The 18,466-nt window shown below is 41.9% G+C and overlaps 1 protein-coding gene across 1 annotated transcript; it reads left to right on the forward strand.

Annotated features, from left to right (window-relative positions):
• The first annotated feature begins 9,733 nt into the window (after positions 1 to 9,733).
• LOC147899703 (methylecgonone reductase-like) lies at positions 9,734 to 11,395 on the forward strand. Its single transcript, XM_087377780.1, has 5 exons — positions 9,734 to 9,898; positions 9,980 to 10,161; positions 10,391 to 10,634; positions 10,916 to 11,095; positions 11,183 to 11,395. Exons 1-5 carry the CDS (start codon positions 9,770 to 9,772, stop codon positions 11,393 to 11,395), a joined length of 948 nt encoding a protein of 315 aa, XP_087233906.1. The 5' UTR covers positions 9,734 to 9,769.
• Positions 11,396 to 18,466: the final 7,071 nt, after the last annotated feature.

The following is an 18,466-nucleotide window of genomic DNA, read 5'->3' on the forward strand; positions in this document are numbered from 1 at the left end:
GCAGCTACACACCTTTAGGACCTGGTTGGAGCTGAGGGAGCTTCTAGTGAAGCTGAGTTTCTACAGAGATTACTGTTCGGAGGAGGGATTCATCACACCACTGGGGTACACTGAGCTTCATATGCCTCACTCACTAGAGATCTCCATTGGACAGTTTCGGGTATCATCACACTACCTCCGCATAGAGCGCGGCAAAGCAAAGGGGATTCCTAGGAGCATTGCTTATGCGTATGCTTATGCGTATTGTGCGACTGTCAGGAGGTTGAGTCGGAGGAGCATTTTATTTTCAGGTGCCCAGTGTACTACGAGATCCGAGGTCGCTACCACTGCCTCTTCAGAGATGGCTCCGGGCTCCTTTCCAGATTCCTCGCCTACCCAGATCAGAGATGCCTCGCGGCCTTCATTCACGAGAGGGTCCAACACAGAGAGACTTACTCAGGCGACGGGGCTTGGCCACATCATCAGACACCTCTCAGAGCAGGATCACAGAGTTCTTCCCATCGAGTGACATTGATCGTCCAGTCTCTAGCCGCAGACGTGATAGAGACCCCGACCCAATGACCACAGCATGACACATGAGACATCGAGGGGACACACAGATCACTGTGGGGGACCTCCCATCATTTTTTAGACCCGAGATACATCCCACGGGAGTCACGGTGGCTCTAGTCTTGTGTCAAGCCTCGTCCAGGAGATCGAGACACACGGCACCCCTTGACGGTCGCCAGCGTCCCATCACAGGCTATGCACCAGCCAGGGCAACATGACATACGAAGGATTTCACTCCGCTCCAAGAGGCTCTCCAACTAGAAAACCTATCTTCATTATTGTTCCACTACACCTTGAACCTTGAGAAGACTAAGTTTTGGTTTTATAGCAAACTATGGAAAAGAACAAGCAAATACATTGGTACCATGTGTATTAATGATGAACACAACAGAAGTTTAGAGTGCAAGAAGTGCAAACTGGTGTACATGATAAATGTCAAACACAAAGGAGGATGTAAGAGCTCATCTTTGGTAAACATATCAGTAGAGAAGAGTGGATTGTAGAAGTGAATAACTCAACTTGTAAAGCTTGTCATTGAATGACAAGAACATCCAAGCTAGATCAAAACATGAGCAACATGAGTAGTCTAAAGCTAAATACAATGACAAGGATATCAGAGGCAAAGGAATGTAATAAGTCCAAAAGATTCAAGGGTCCACCTCCAAAGGAAATCCTAGCGTATCATGACAAAGTATTGGCAAACAAGACCACATCGAATCCACAAAAGCAAGGAAGGGATCCAAGTTCAATAGCATGCTCATAGAAGGATTTAGACATAGTACCCCATTGAATCCACAAAACCAAGGAGGGATGCAAGTTAAGTAGCATCCTTCACTACAATGGGAGGTTTACCAAAGGGCCCACTAACAATTCCAAGGGTAAATGTATCAATCTGATCGGTAGGATTCAATGTAAAGATTAAATCTTAAAAGTACATAGTGTGAGAAGGTGAAAACCATCATTTGCATTTGTAAGGCTTTCTAGAAATGGAATTGATATTGCAATGCAAGATAGAGAAAGCGTGCAGTTTAGGACAACAACGATGAAAGATGGTATGATGAATATTAAAGGATGAGGATAGCCAAAATCCTCTCTAGAAAAGATCCAATCATACTTGCAAAATCAGGATCTAGAGAGAGAGACTTAATCTAGAGAGAGAAATATTGAAAGCCTACACTTTTTGAGGTCCCTCCACTTTGTGTAGAGACCCAAAAGGGTCCCCCACTTTGTGTAGAGACCCAAAAGGTCCCCCCACTTTGTGTAGATACCCAAAAGGTTCCCCCACTTTGTGTAGAGGCTCAAAGGTCTCCCCACTTTGTGTAGAGACCCAAAAGGTCCCCCCCAAAAGTGGAGGGACTCTTGTCCAAAAGGTCTCCTACAAAAGAGGTCCCACTAAGGAGGTACCTATGGATTGTGTAGAGACCAACATGTATAAATATCTCTCCAATGGAATGAAGCTCCCACACTTTGGGGTTCATTATTTAAGCTCACTATTGTGTTCATGTGATTGATCTCCATTGTGTCCATGCTCTTTTACACTATCGTGTTCTAGCATGCCCTTACCCTTTCACTCCCTACCCTTGTACTCCCTCCTTCTCCATCTCCTATTCCCTCGTCCTCCCTCTTCCTCCACCCTCGTCCTCCCTCTTCCTCCACCCTCCTCCTCCTCCCTCCTCCTCCCTCCTCCCTCTTCCTTCACCCTCCTCCCTCCTCCTTCTCCTTCCTCCCTCCTCCACCCTCCTCCTCCTCCCTCCTCCTCACTCCTCCCTCCTCCTCCACCCTCCTCCCTCTTCCACTTCCTTCCTTGTCCCTCCTCCTCAACCCTTACCCCTCAAATCCATGAACGAGACTAGCTCTCCACTCCTCAACCTTGGACCCCTCCTAAACCGTGCAACCCCCTCTGAACCTTGGAACTCCTAGATAGCTCTCTCAACCCTGTCCAGCCGTGAAACTCCTAGATATCTCTCTCAACCCTATCTCGTTTTTGAACCCTAAAATCCCCTTCTAAACCCTTGAAGTCTCGTGGAGGCGAGACCCTCCATGAATCGTCATGATCAAGCCATCTTTCTCACCCATGCGTGCTTGAGATCTGCTTTCCACACTTTAGCCTACACCTCTCTGAGGTAGAGCAATTGACTATGCAAGATGCAGGTGCATAACACCTTGATGACCAAACCAACAAAGAGCTAGCAACAGATGAAACAATACAGCTTGTATGGCCATAAGTCTCAACGTTCTCCATGTCACCCAATGCATACAACATCTTGTAGTCAAAGCGTTTAGGAAGTCTTTTTGAGAAGCTAAAATCCTTGTTACCAACACCTGCTATGAAAAAATACATTTGTAAATTCATAATTTCATATAAAAGCAAAGAGTTGGAGAAAGATAAGTGCGGCACAGTAACATATAAAGAAAAGCCCTTACAAATCTACCTTAGTACATCCACTATGCAGGAAGCTTTCTCATTTCCATAGGTACAAGAATAATATTCAAAGAAACATTTGGACTTTGAGATTCAGGATTTATTCCCACCTACACAAAGTCACAAAGAAGAGGGATACACCATGATATGGTTATGGATCCCATATGCAAAGAGGTAGCTAAGTTTTTGGCTGACATTTTCAATCATACAGGAGTGAGAAAAAATTATATGTCAGTAAAAACTCTTACACTCCTTTGTAGAGTAAAACTACAAGGCTGGACTTAATGCCGCATAGCCAACCAATTATGTATCCACTACACATAATGGAAAAAGCTACATTGCCCATCTATTGGCCATTATAATTGGGTTTGCAATAGAGCAAGAGGAAGACTCTACACCTCTCTCAACACAAGATATATAGGACTTTGAAACATTGATATTATCACCAGAATGGAAATTAGAGCCTCCACCTACTCTCAATGTGGATAACATGGATGGGCAGAAATCCGAATAGATTCCAAAGAATGACAATGTGGAACTTTGCCAAAGAATCCTGTAACTCAGTTTAGTATTGCTACCGCAATAGAAGGACTTGAGCATGGAAATCCAAGAGGACTTTGCAAGTGAGCCAAATCACATGCCTCTTCAAGAATCACAAGTTACCAACGTTGACAACTCCACGACTCTAGAGTCACAACCCCTAAATGTCTCTAGTGGCACCATACAATAGACTACTGTTCCACATGGGCACATGGGAGTCAACTGTATGTCCAATACAAGCAAGGCCATAGCATATTCTAGATCATACAGCATCACAATCAATAGTTACAACAATGGTCTCAATTATTTCCTACCGTGGCATGAGATGAGCAGGAAAGAGAAATGGAAAGGCAGATGCTCCCATCATTCCAAACCGTGAATGCCTACTAGAAGTGACAAAGATATGCCATAATATGTGGTCTACCTTCAATCTAATCTCCCTATCTCGCCACTCTCTATTCTGATCTTCTCACATACCTTCCTAACTCTAGTACTATTCTCTATACCTTTCTAGAAATCCATGCTAACCCATATTCCGTACCATGCCTCTTTGCCCATGCCTCTCAACTCTACTGCCTAATCCAAGAATCTAACTCCTACCATCCAATTACACCTAAATTTTTTCCAACACTTAACCATCCATCCCTTGAGGACTATCAAGTTGCTAAATCCATTTGCCTTGCTCTCCCTCCACTTTCCACCAACATCCCTACTTCTACCTTCTCAAATTCACTACTTGCTTCGACATCAAGCTTTTCCCCTATAACCTCTTCCTTTCCTCCACAAACCACATATTCCTCAGATCTCCCTTGAGTTTTCTATGGAAGACACCATTAATGATTCCATCAATGAGCTTCAAGAATTGGATAATCCAAATCGCATACCCACACAGGAGTTGAAACGAGATACATATAGGATTCCCATGCCTAGTAATCCCATTGGTGATTTTTGGAGGCAATATTCAGACATGCAGTCCAGAGGAGGATGGGACCTCACCGAAATTTGAATGAGTATCTGCCAAGCACAAATCTCTTTAGACGTCAGCAATAAATTGGAGCCATAGCCTGCTTAGCGTAGATCAAAGCTTCTCAACAAAAAATATCTCCTTGAGTACTTACAAGCTCCATATTCCTTTCGCATGCATCCCACATTTGATGCAGTACCCCATCGCTACCGGTGGGATGCCTATCATCATGATCCAGATAGTGTAGATGCTCCTTGCAAGTTGCCGTTAATCAATAGAAAGTCTAAGATCAAATGGACAAGCCAAGAAACACTCATTAGAGCCTTGGACAAACATGCATCAATTATGCAACGCAGTTATGACAAAACACTCAAGGAAAGTGCAAAATACAGTGAAGCCTTAGTAGTGATTCTGGAGGTGTCCCTCACCATTGATGACAATTTACCCAACCTCAGCTTTAATCTAAATCAACAGATAGATGCTCAAACAACAAGTTGCCTCTTTCAAAAAGCCATATCTCTTCAAGGGTGTTATGTGTGTTTATTAGAAGAAATGGTTGAGACTGGCTTCTTAAAAGCTGAGCAAGCAATCTATGGTGTTCGTGGATTACAAGGAAAAGATCGACAATAAGCTCACTCCATCTATCACCAACACCATCTTTATGATACTCATTAGGTAAAGACAATTGCGGCACAACATCATCTACAGAGTCAACCATAACTTAAGGATGGGATATCAAATCAGTCCAGGGGAGTTGTTAACCCTGTGGAAACAAGGGCCAGAAGTGCAGTCTAGGACAACAACAACGATGAGAGCATTGTGTGTAGAGTAGCGGCAAAGCTCCACTTGTAATATCTTGAGCCTGAAATACGGTATGATAAATCTTAAAGGATGAGGATAGCCAAAATCCTCTCTAGAAAAGACCCAATTATACTTGCAAAATCAGGATCTAGAGAGATAAATTCTAAATCTAGAGAGAGAAAGACTAAAAGCCTACACTTTTTGAGGGTCCCCCACTTTGTGTAGAGACCCAAAAGGTCCCCCCACTTTGTGTAGAGACCCAAAAGGTTCCCACACTTTGAGTAGAGACTCAAAGGTCCCCCCACTTTGTGTAGAGACCCAAAAGGTTCCCCCACTTTGTGTAGAGACTCAAAGGTCCTCCCACTTTGTGTAGAGACCCAAAAGCTCCCCCCCAAAAGTGGAGGGACTCTCATCCAAAAGGTCTCCTACAAAAGAGGTCCCACCATGGAGGTACCTACGGATTGTGTTGAGACCAACATGTATAAATATCTCTTAATGGAATGAAGCTTCCACTCTTTGGGGTTCAGTGTTCAAGCTCACTATTGTGGTCATGTGATTGATCTCCATTCCGTCCATGGTCTCTTACATTATCGGGTTCTAGCATGCCCTTACCCTTGCACTCCCTCCTCCTCCTCCCTCTTTCTCCATCTCCTCCTCCCTCCGCCTCCCTCTTCCTCCACCCTCCTCCTCCTCCCTCCTCTCTCTTCCTCCACCTGCCTCCTCCTCCCTCCTCCTCCCTCCTCCCTCTTCCTCCACCCTCCTCCCTCCACCACCCTCCTCCTCCACCCTCGTCCTCCTCTGTCCTCCTCCTCCTATCCCTACTTCTCCTCCTCCCTCCTCCCTCCTCCTTCACCCTCCTTCCTCTTCCTTCTCCTTCCTTGTCCCTCCTCTTCAACCCTTAACCCTCGAATCCGCGAAGGAGACTAGCTCTCCACTCCTCAAGCTTGAACTCTTACTAAACCCTGCAACCCCCTTTGAACCCTGGAACTCCTAGATAGCTCTCTCATCCCTATCCCATTTTGGAACCTTGAAATCTCCTTCTAAGCCCTTGAACTCCTGTGGAGGTGAGAGCCTCCATGAATCATTATGATCAAGCCCTCTTTCTCATCCACGCATGCATGAGATCTGCTTTTCGCACTTTAGACTACACCTCTCACCGGAATACAACCCGAGGACCTATGCTACACTTGTGAAAACCTATGCTACAATAGGTGACATCACTGTAGGTGACCAACACCCTCGGAATTTGTACTTGGGAGATACAGTGAAAACAATGGGATAATCTAGGCCTATGAATGATCTTAAAATTGATCTCTAGTATTAGAAGCATCTATCTAATCAATCTTACTTTTGTGTTTATCTTGTTGATCAAACATAGCAATGCCTCTAGTGATCCTTAAAGAACACAGGTGGGTTGACTAGTAAATAGTGCTAAAACATTCCCAAGGGCTCCCTTTTTGTGGTAGAGTTATTTGCTTCTACTATTGGGAACATTTGGCTCACGTAGAAGATGGAAAAGTCCCTACCAAAATGGACCCAATTGCTATACCTAATGCATTGACATGTAGATGCAAAGTTTTGTTCCAATATGACTTTCAAATTATTGGCACTTTTAATACTCTACAAGAGATTTTGACATAATTTTGATCATTCATTATTCCATTAAAAATTTATTTGAATTACCTTGTATGTTGATGTATTGGTTCAGCCACTCTAGTGAGTTTCTTGATGAATCTCTAATAGAAGTTGAGGAATGTCTCACATTAAAGATAAAAGATCCACATAGTAAAGGATTGTTCATGGTGTCGATGTACAAAAGTAAGTATGAAGAAACCTTGTCGTACCTATTGATTGCCGCCACAACAAGAGTAGCTACTTGAACAACCAATAATGAAGGGCAAACGGAAGCAATCAATTTAAGAAGAAGACTTCCATGGAGAGCCAAGCAGGGCTCCAGCTAGTGAAAGTTGCAAGTAGATATCTGGATCTTCTTCCCACAACAAGAGTAGCTACTTGAACAACCAATAATGAAGGGCAAAGGGAAGCAACCAAAATTAGAAGAGGACTTCCATGGAGAGCCAAGCAGGGCTCCATCTAGTGAAATTTGCAGCTAGATATGTGGATCTTGTATGATAAGGAAGTATTAGCCTCAAGCCTACTACATGAGATATAAAACAATGCAGTGATTCATACATCCAAATATTTTGGTGCGCCATCAAAATGTCATACACATCCAAGGGTGCTTCCAACCCCTAGGCATAATGGAATACCTCTTGCAAGAAGAAAATGATAATTTGTAGACACTTAGATCAACATGCACAAATTTAGAGATTAAATGGAAGATCAAAGAAGATAAAGCACAAGAGACCATTTCATAGGTGATTCAAACGGAGGAGCAAGTAAATCAAGAAATCAATTTGCTTAAGATAACCTAGCCAAGCCAAAATACATTACACCAATCTACAAGTTCTAGCCTCTTCTAGGGACAAAGTCTTTTGGATCAAGGTGAAAGACATGACTCCTCCTTTCAATTGTAGAGGACGATGGGATCTTAAATGACCACTGAGAGGCAAGAGTGTTTCTGCAAGGCCTGGCTTGCAGGTGCATTGTCTATATTTGTAGGGCAAGATATTTGCTACTTGTATGGTCCCACACCATAGTTTGTTGGCTCTTATTATAGAAACTCCCTTAACAGTGAGCTAGTTGATAGCAACTATTTTTTCGTTTTTGTTTTCTTCCATGGTCAATGCCACACATATTGCTGCTTTTTATGGATGGATTTTTTGAAGCATTAATAGAAAGTTATTTTATCTAGGGAAAAAATAAAGGTAGCAAATATAGAGTGCTTATGCCTTGATCCAAATTTAAGGAGGTGTAGTCCAACTTCACAAACGAGGCCTCCAAATTTTTTGAGAGCATTCAACACGAAAGAGATAAACTATAAACTGAGGTGGGGGAGCTCTTGTAGTTATTGACTAAGCCTTCCAAGCTCTCTTGAGTTAAAGCTCTACAAAAGGATGTCCAAGGTCCACACTCAGAATAGTGATAAACTATGACTATAGCACCAAGAACCTTTGCAACAAATGTTGAACCAACCCCAATAGCACTTGAAAAAACAAGGGGAAAGCGTAAAACATTTCCCACAAGGCAAAATGAAATCTTGATGGAGAAGTAGTGTGTCATAGAACTACAAGTATAAGAGGCCACTTGTGGGATTGATCTCACTAAGGGAAAACTAAAAGCTAAGATTGGAGTCAAATACAAATCAAGCCCCTAATAACCAAGTTGTTGCCCCTTGCACAAGGTAGCATACTTTGCTAGCAACCCATTAGTTGAGGCAATTAGATGTCTAAACAAGGAGCTTGTGTCAGGTGCTAATGAACATAGAACAAGCTTGGAAAAGGGCCATCGAGGTCCACATTACAAAGGCAAGGAAGATTAGAGAGTTGGAAGCCAAGCATCAAACCACCCTCTTGGACAACATTGCAAACATAAAGATATTGGATATTATAGTGTAAGATTGATAATGTAAAATATACCCTTTTTGCCACAAGCTATTATTTTGAGGAATTGTAGAGGGAATATTAAAATAGATACCAATTTTATACCCAAATAGACGTTACACTGTTTTTGTCAAACACTCGCTTGAGTGCTAAAAGCACTTGAGAGAGAGGTTTTAGGAAGAAGAGAGAGTCAATAAAGGAGCTTGACTCATTGATCAAAAGACCCCCTACAAATAATAATCAGGTGTCATTGACTTTAAATTAATAGAAGAACCCAAACATACGTTGCTCATCAAGGTGCTCCAACTTGATGTTTATGATGTGTTAAGCCCTTGAGTATGTGTGTCATGTGTGTGGTTGGTAGTTCGTCATAGAAAATATTGATTTACCTATGCATTGACATCTCATAAAGTATGAAGACAACCCCCATGTTGTATTTTTTTCCTTCACCACCCTTTTGACATGAGGCATCCCAATCATTCGAGCAAAATTGGCTATCATACCAATACATGCCCTGAATAGGTTCCACTTCAAACAGATTTGCATGTGCTAAATCATCCAGAATATCCTCCAGAGTCCAACCTACTTAGGTAATCTGTCACCAAATGCTGGCTTCCCGATGTATGCACTATCGTATAGTCATACTCTTGCAAGAGAAGGATCCATCGAGCAAGTCTCCCTGTTGGTTGTACCTTATTAACCAAGTACGATAGTACTTGATGATTTACATGGAAGACAATCTTGTTTCCAAATAAGTAATGACAAAATTTCCCCAAGGAGTAAATCATTCCTAGGCCTTCTCTTTCTGTGACTGAATAATTTGTTTTCACACTAGTGAGCGTCCGACTTGCATAATACATTGGCTGACACCAACCTTTCCGTCATTTCTACATCAATAAATGCAAGATGGGCCGTAAATTGCAAGGTAGATGACCGCATAAGAGGTGGCGTCGTCTTCTCCAATGGCCAAGCACGATCTCAGCTGCAGCTATGGTGAAGCTTCAGATGCCCTTCGCCAACCTCAACAATGGAGCTCTCCTCCCCCTCATCGGCTTCGGCACTGCCTCAGCCCCCATGGATCACTCCCTCGTCCAATCCGCCATCGCTTCTGCCATCGAGGTTCGCATTGCACCCATGTTTACGCCTTGCCCTTGCCCTGCCCAACTCGCCTTTCCACCTCTTCTGCTTCTGTCTCTGCAGGTGGGTTATCGCCACTTCGACACCGCAAGCCTTTACCATAGCGAAGCACCCCTTGGCGCCGCTCTGGCTGAAGCCATCGCCGCAGGCTTCATCCAACGTGAGGACGTTTTTGTGACCTCCAAGCTTTGGTGCTCAGACAATCATCCAGACGACGTTATCCCTGCCATCCAAAAGTCGTTAAAGCAAGTCTTTTTCCTATTGTCCTTAATTATGTTTTGTACGCGCGTTGAAGTAAGAACTGCGCGGCTACTTTCCATATAAATCTTGTGTTCATTGTGATCTTTTATGAATTGCAGTTTAACGATATAAGTGTTCATTGGATCTTTTATTGTCTAGAAGCAATTGCAGTTTAACGATATAAGTGTTGTGTTCGCCGTATTGAATGCGATCTTATCTTGTCGGAGCAAACAGATTATTGCAACTGGACTATTTGGACCTCTACCTCATCCATGCACCGTTTCGGTTCAAGAAAGGGGTGGGTTTTCCACTGGGTAGCCCAGATGACGTTCTTCCGGTAGACATTAAGGCCACTTGGCGAGTCATGGAAGAATGTGCACGGAAAGGGCTCACCAAGGCCATTGGTGTGAGCAATTTCTCATCTCAAGAAGTCGAAGACTTGCTCGCATACGCTGAGATTCCTCCCGCAGTGAATCAGGTGCATTGTTTCGTATATCTTAGAGACATTGACTATGATGAACAATCACGTGGATAGAATGGGGGGTGGATTTGCATTTGCTGAACAAAGGTGTTGCACGCCCCGGATTTGTTGTTCTGTGTTCACAGTTCCGTTGTACGTTGTTTCTGAAATTCTGTTCGAAGCAAGCACTATTTTCCTAATTGTCCGTACCTATAGTCTGTGTTTCTTGTTTGTTTTGAAGAGTACAAAACTTGTCACAGCTGCTCCAAGCACTCAATTATTTTCTGCGTTTGATGCAGGTGAAGATGAATCCAATTTTGCAGCAGCAAGGTTTGAGAGAAACATGCGCCAGGGAAGATATTCATGTCAGTGCTCACTCACCCTTGGGATCAGCACTTGCACCTTGGGGCTCAATGAAAGTTTTAGATCATCCAGTTATCAAGGAGATTGCACAGAAGCATGGCAAGACTCCCGCTCAGGTCTGTATTGACATGCGTTGACGGGAAAAAGCAAGCAACGTTTGAATACTTTTCTTGAGAGAGTCTTTTGGGATTGGATGTGTGCAGGTGGCATTGAGATGGGGAGTCGCCCAGGGAGTTAGTGTTCTACCCAAGAGCTACAACAAAGAAAGAATGGTAGAAAATCTTGAGGTCTTCGAGTGGCAGCTCACTGATGAGGATCTGCTTAAGATTGCATCCATTGAACGGGAAAAAACTCCACAAGGGATATCTTTGCGCTTTCGAAAAGATTTCAACTTCAACTATTCTTTACCACACTAGCGGACCTTGATAACTCGTGTCATCTTATCATTCGTTTGACCTATAGGTCAACAAATTATCCCATACATTAACTTGACATAAAGGGGCCTGCAATGGAGAAATTATTAGATACATATAACTTAACCTTATGTTTCATATATTATACATTTTCAACTCAAGACATCCTTTACCTACTCAAATGGTCTTTTCACTAGGCTACATGAGGTGTTGCATAAGAATGATTGTAAAAGGATTTTAAATAAGAGGGGGGAGAATCATGAGAGATTGACGAGACAAATACAAGTGGCTTCTTTGAAGGAATGGTTTCAAGATGTTGAAACTATGTCTCCATCCCCAATGCCATAACAACTTTTGTTAAAAGAGGGCAATGAAGACAGTCATTTTATACTCTGCACATGGATGTAAAACAAAACGTCTATATTAAAAATACCTCCAGTGTGGTGACATCTGGATATAAGCACAAATAAGTTTTAAAGTATACAACACATTGTAGTTATAGTGATGTGGATGGTGAGGAAGTAGCCTATCAACTATGCTCAACTCTTACACCAATAGACAAAAGAAACATTCAAGTGAATGAATTATGGTTCTTGTAAGGCCACAATGATTTGGAAGCACCTAATAGCTCATGAGTCAAGTGAAAGGAATTATGGTTCTTACAAGGCCACAACATTTGGAAGCACTACAACCCACAAACACTAGTCTACACGTGACATATAGGTAAAATCAATCAATCAATTCATTCTCAGGTCATCACTTAAAAAAACTATCTCTTCATCTCTCTACTTGTTACCTGTGCATTGGGCTGTTGGCTTGAATGGACACATGAAATCCAAGACCCACTTCTAAAATGGTTCAAAAGGTAGAATTAGATTCCATGGCATCCGATTAGAGTTCACTGGTTGGCCATCTCGTTTTGACAATACCAACAATGTTTAGAAAAATCATGTGCATCTTTGATCACCATTAACCACCATAATCTGGCCTTAAAAAATTTCTTTGTCGTAATCTCTCATCAAGAGTGACCATTGATACACCCTGATGGGCCTTTGTCAACACAGCCTCCTGTTCAGAATCGTTACACAACATCACACTACCTGATCAATACTGCATTGGTGTAGCATCCCTACAATTATGAGAATCTCAATGCAATCCACTCTCTTTGATCCAAAGGCATATCCTTTGGAAACACACCATGCATTAGGAACTGTACCATCCAATCGTACTAATATGTACTAGGGATTAGTTCTAATTTCAAATAAGGTTGCATTCGGAAAATCATTAGGAATGCCTTCCATTGGGATCTCATCTACCTCCAATCAACTTAAATAATCCGTTGCCAAATGCTGGCTTCAGGGTGTATGAACTATTGTATATTCAAATTCTTGTAGCAACAATATCCATTAGTTGCATCTTGTTTACAAAAAATAGAAGAGCTTGATGATCCACGTGGAACACCAATTTGTTACCCAATAGATAATTATGGAAATTTCCCAAGGAATAAATCATCCCGAGACACTTCCTTTCTATTACGGAGTAATTTTTCTTCTGTCTAGTCAATGTGTGACTGGCATAGTCCTTGGATTAATACCAACCTTTTTGGCTTTTCTACATCAAAACTATGCTAAAGGCTATATTTGAGGCATCCACAAATACATGAAAATACACACTCCAATCTGGGGGTTGGACACAATGAGTATTTTCTTAAGCATCCAAAATGCTCATTCTTGCTCCGCCCCCCAGAAAAATGGAACATTCTTCTTAGTTAGTTGGGTGAGTGGTTGGAAGATGTATGACAAATGCTCAAAGAATTAGTTGTGCCACTTCACTTGCCCCACAAAATGTTGCAACTCCTTGATATTTAGGTTAATCTTGGCATTTTGAATAACTTCCATTTGTTGGGGATCCCTTCTTTTAAGATCATATTCCCCAATAGTACACCCCGTTTCATAGCAAATGCACACTTGGTTGGATTCAAGGTTAACTGGGCTGATTGACATTTGTCAAAACAAAATTGCAATTGATGCAGATACTCACTCTTTTTCCCAAAAAACACTGAAATCATCGAAGAACACCTACTAAATCCATGATTGAAAAACCAACGGTGCATTCTTCGATCCGAAGGTCATCACGTTGCTAGCAAACACACCCCATTCTATTACAAATGCTATCCTATATTTGTCCTTCTCTACCATCTGTATTTGATTATAGCCACTGAAGACATCTTATACTTGTCCTCCTCTACCATAATTGATTATAGTCAGTGAAGCCATCCTAGAAATTGTACATTTCATGACCCGCGATAACATCTAACAAAGTGTCACAAAATGAGAGGGGAAACAATTTGTGATTGTTGTAGCATTGAGCTTATGGTAATCCATACAAATCCGGAGCTTACTGTTTGTTTTTAGAAACAATGACAATAGGGGACAACCAGGTTACCTTATCAGTTGTCGAGTATATGAATCCTACCTGTAATAGCTTATTAATCTCCTTTTTAACTACCTTGCCATAGTTCAGGTTCATACAATAGCATTGCTAGATTGCCAGTTTTGTCCTTCTTCAAGTTAATCTGGTACACACAAAGATTTGGATGGACCCTCTCATATCCATGTACTTGCTTGCAAAATATCACTTGAAGATGTCTTTGATTTGCCATTTTCACTTGAAACGATGTAGGTTCTAGACCAGAGAGTCCCAATCTTTTAAACATGTATTGTGGTAAGATGTTATCTCTAGATCCACCATCGAGCAATATGCCAGTCAAACTTTGAGCCTGATACTAGACTTTTCTCATGGGCACTCAGTAATTTTGAGGTGGCAATGGACTCTGTCCTTGTAGATTTATTTGAAACTAATATTGGTGTTGTAATGTGAGCCTTTGCAAGAATTCCAAAATTGGTGGTGGTGGTGATCCTACCCTTGTTTGAGGGAGTGGAACCATGACCTTAGGGCTATTATGTGTGCTATTGTTTTGCTTGCCTTTGTTGGATTCTTCTGCTAGGTCTTCAGGTATGGTCTTCAATACAGTTGCTATTGTTGCATGATCTTGTTCCCAATTCTCAAATCATAAGGGTGGATTCATTTGTCCATCGCTTCTTGCTTGAAGAGGGTCATACTATAGTCCAATGATTGGTTTGCCATTGGGCCATAGCCAAAGTTTCGATTAGTGCCACAAAATTCGGATCCCGGCATAATTAATCTTTAGGATTAGCCGTATCTTCTCACCTCTACTGTCCAAAAGTGTATACATCTTGGTTCTAGTTATGTTGGAGCCAAAGTCGTGATCTAGTACCAGAGGATATAGTTCCTTGGTCATCTAGATTGTTTGACATGCATAAACTTGGCTTGCACTTTCCATACCACCAACTTTGTCAAAAATCTGCTTCATGCAAGCCGTGTTTGAAACGGTGCCATAACCATCTTTTTTTGGATCCTGACAGGATTCCACTACTAGTTAGAACCTGAGTTCTCATAGAAACATCATTAGTAACTTCAACAATAGATGTTATTAACCAATCAGAAATCCGTACAATGAGTTTCCTCCAAAGCGTGAGTCATCATGTCGACAAATGCACATCATTTTTAATTCAAAGGTCCATCATCATAGGCATCTTTGGTCTTGGAGTTGAAAAAGTAGTCCAATAGTAGGATCACCAGTGTTTATGGTTTATTTGGGCACCTAAAACTAATACGCATACACAGTACAAAAACATAAAATTTTCACAACTCTTATGTCTATTGCAAACCTAACACATATAATAGCAAATAAGCATACAAGAAAGGCATGTTCTGTGCAATCATTACAATGAAGAAAGAAAACATACAAGTGGGATTATTAGATGTATTCATGGTGGATTTTAGTGACAATCATCTTTCATCAGATACATCTCTCAATAAGATAAGTGAGACACATACAATTTGTTCTTCTCTAAACTGTAATAACAAACAAACACACACACACACACACACACACACACACACACACACACACACATACACACTTCCCATCCCCTTGGAGAGCCCAAATGATAAGAGGGTATAAGGCATGGGACATGAACAATCTATGATGGATAACTTTGTACTTAAGTAATATATTACATACTAATCATAAAGGCAAATATTTCTAGAAGAAAGGAGAGAAAGGGAAACCTATTTGATGGTAAAGAGGTATGGGACACATCCTAGCTTACAATCACCTTGATAATGGCTCAAAAATGGTGTTTTGGAAAAAATAACAATATATGTTATGGCAATATAGCTTCACATGAACAGTTGGGTTGCCCAAGCATGGTGGAATTGTCTATCCCTCAGTGCCCATTAAATGGACCCGCCACTTTAGCCATGGGAATGGCTAGAGGATATGTGGTCTATAAATGGTTCAAAAGGGAGGAGCTGATCCTATTAAGATTTGGTTTCGAATTTAAGAAGAACGAAATACCCTAGTTATGAATACCGAAGGCATACATAGAATTTGCTAAGGGGTAGGGAGTAGATTGCATTTGCTTAGGGAATAATAAACCCCTACCAATTACTAAAAACCCTAACTACATGTATGGGAAGGATTTTCCATGGCTATCATTGGGTGGAATGATGTTCTCTACGTAAATCACGCAAAAAGAGCATGTACTTACGTGAATATGTAATCGTTGAGCGTGCTTCTAGAGAACCAAACTCACTACTTAGGGAGTCTTAGAAATAGTGGCCAACAACCATGGTAGGGTTCTATACAACCAATGAAGTTGGAGCATCAAGTCATTAACCACACGTATAGAAAGGGTCTCATAGCTCACCGCCTAGAGAGATCCTGAAATAGGAGCTAGCAACCAAGATGGTGGTCTATACATGCACCAAATACCCGTCATGGAAAGGGAGTAGAATGTTGTGGGATTTGTTACTTTACATGAGGAAATAAAGACATACCGATAGGAAAAAATGAGGTTATCTACAGAACCATGAAAAGAAAAAAAGGGGGTGCTAGGGTTAAGGATGTATTTTCTTTGAAAAAACCATATGGTCTTTATTGGGAAATACTATTGGAGTTGAGATAAATGCAAATGACAATAGAGAGATAAAGAAAAGATACAACCAAAGATAATAGCAAAGTAAACATTAGTGATTTTTACTGGCACCAGAGTTATAGAAATTTACCCGAAAGCCCCTTGGGACCTTTGGGAATTACAAGGTACCTAGTGATTGTATGGATAAGATGAGAGGGAGACCTTTGGTCTAGTGACCAACAATGAAAAACCATCAGTAAATGACAAATGTTTGTTGACACGCTTAATGGGCTTGGAAAACAAGCTAGTAGCTTCCAAGTGGCTTATAATGCATGCCAGCATGATGTGTACCCAGATCGTGGGAGTGTAATGCCATAATGGGACAAAATACGAGCAGATTAATGCCTAAGCCATAGTTAGTTGGAGCACAGTAATGATGAGGACCATCATGCAGTACATGGCAAAGGTTGATGCCAACCCCGAGAAGGTGAGAAAAGACTTAGATAGCATCCAATGAAAACTGAGGAGGAGACTTGGGAGAATTGGATACTCCCCTTGCTTTGAAGGAGTTAATGCTGGCACAGGGCTTTGAGCACTGAAGGGACCTCTCTGAAACCCACAAGGAGCGCCGTTCTAGCCCTGGGATCTCTAACTAGGTTGACGACCTCGGGGGCAGTCTTTGACGCGAAGCAAAGAGCACAAGCTACAATATTGAAGACTAGCACACCCCTCCCTGAGAAATACATGGATGTTACCTAGGTGATGCTTTTGGTAGACATTAGTATACTAACCATGCTTGCTTAGTGGAAGTGTAGAGTGGAGCTTGCTGCGAGAATGTGGAAAGTCGCCATTCGAGCTCGTCTCCCTAACAACACTGGGTTGCATTGGTGTTCGAATGATGATCCACAATGGATCATGATGATGAGAACGCCACACACTCTGTAGAGCATGAGAGAGCAATGGAGGTTGATAGCACAATGACCTTTAGTCATGATGGATCTAAATTGGATGGTTGGGTAGAGGGGGAGGAGGTGCCCGGATTTGGAAAATTCAAGTAAGTATTGGGAGGGGAAGCAACCTGGCGGTTAATGTTAGTGGAGGGTTGGGAAGTTTAGAAGTATAGGGATTGGAGGTGGAGTTAAAGATTGTGATGGCCCTATCAGCTTGTTCCTGAGTTAAGTGCCATGGGTAGGCGACATGCTCAGTATCAAACCTGGGAGGAGATGCCAGGATTTGGAAAATTCAAGTAAGTATTGAGAGGGGAAGCAACCAGGCGGTTAATGTTAGTGGAGGGTTGGGGAAGCTGAGAAGTATACGGATGGGTGGTGGAGTTAAATATTGCGATGGCCCTATCAACTCGTTCCTCAGTTAAGTGTCATGGGTAGGCAACATGTTTGGTTTCAAAATTGTTGAAAACCTTCTCAAGCATGTGCTGCATAGCTTCTTGAATTTTATTATGCAAGAGGATGATGCCAACCAGATGATACTGGGTAACTCCATTAGCCAAAAAATAATTATAAGTTCTATGGGCTTCCTCCCTACCACATTCTTGTAACCACTTGAGCCCTTTGGCCACCACTGAATGTGGAGTGCGAGAACACTTTGGGAGGTCTATTGGGCTTAGAGAGGTCTGCTACTGGAAAAGTGAGGATTCCATAGTGCATCTACACCAAGTGCAAAAATTTAGGACAATAGGATGGAAGGCAGGTGCTAAATATCCTTATCACAACAAATTTAAGGTTGCTACTAAAGAAAGCCATAGTCGAAATTGGGTGTGCGTGGAGGGAATGGCAGCACATGCATGACATAAAAAATATAGGGGAGGAAGAGGGTTAGTGAGGTCAAAGTGATAATGGAGGCAACCCTAAGGGTATTGAAGTGGAAATGGAAGTGGAAGGTGTCTTCCACCATGCAGAGCTCTCTAGGTCGTGTGTGCTGCGATCAACAAAGGACCCCAAGACAGCTCAGACTTGACTTCCTTTTGAATATCGAGTTTGATTTCTTTTGACTGTTGCGTGCGAGCCATTTCAAGCTAGTGGTATAGCTAGTTGTACTTCTCTAGCTATTTATG

Source organism: Dipteris shenzhenensis, chromosome 8, assembly GCF_047967505.1.
Source record: "Dipteris shenzhenensis isolate YYH24624 ecotype China chromosome 8, Dip_SZ_1.0, whole genome shotgun sequence".
Taxonomy (NCBI): Eukaryota; Viridiplantae; Streptophyta; class Polypodiopsida; order Gleicheniales; family Dipteridaceae; genus Dipteris; species Dipteris shenzhenensis.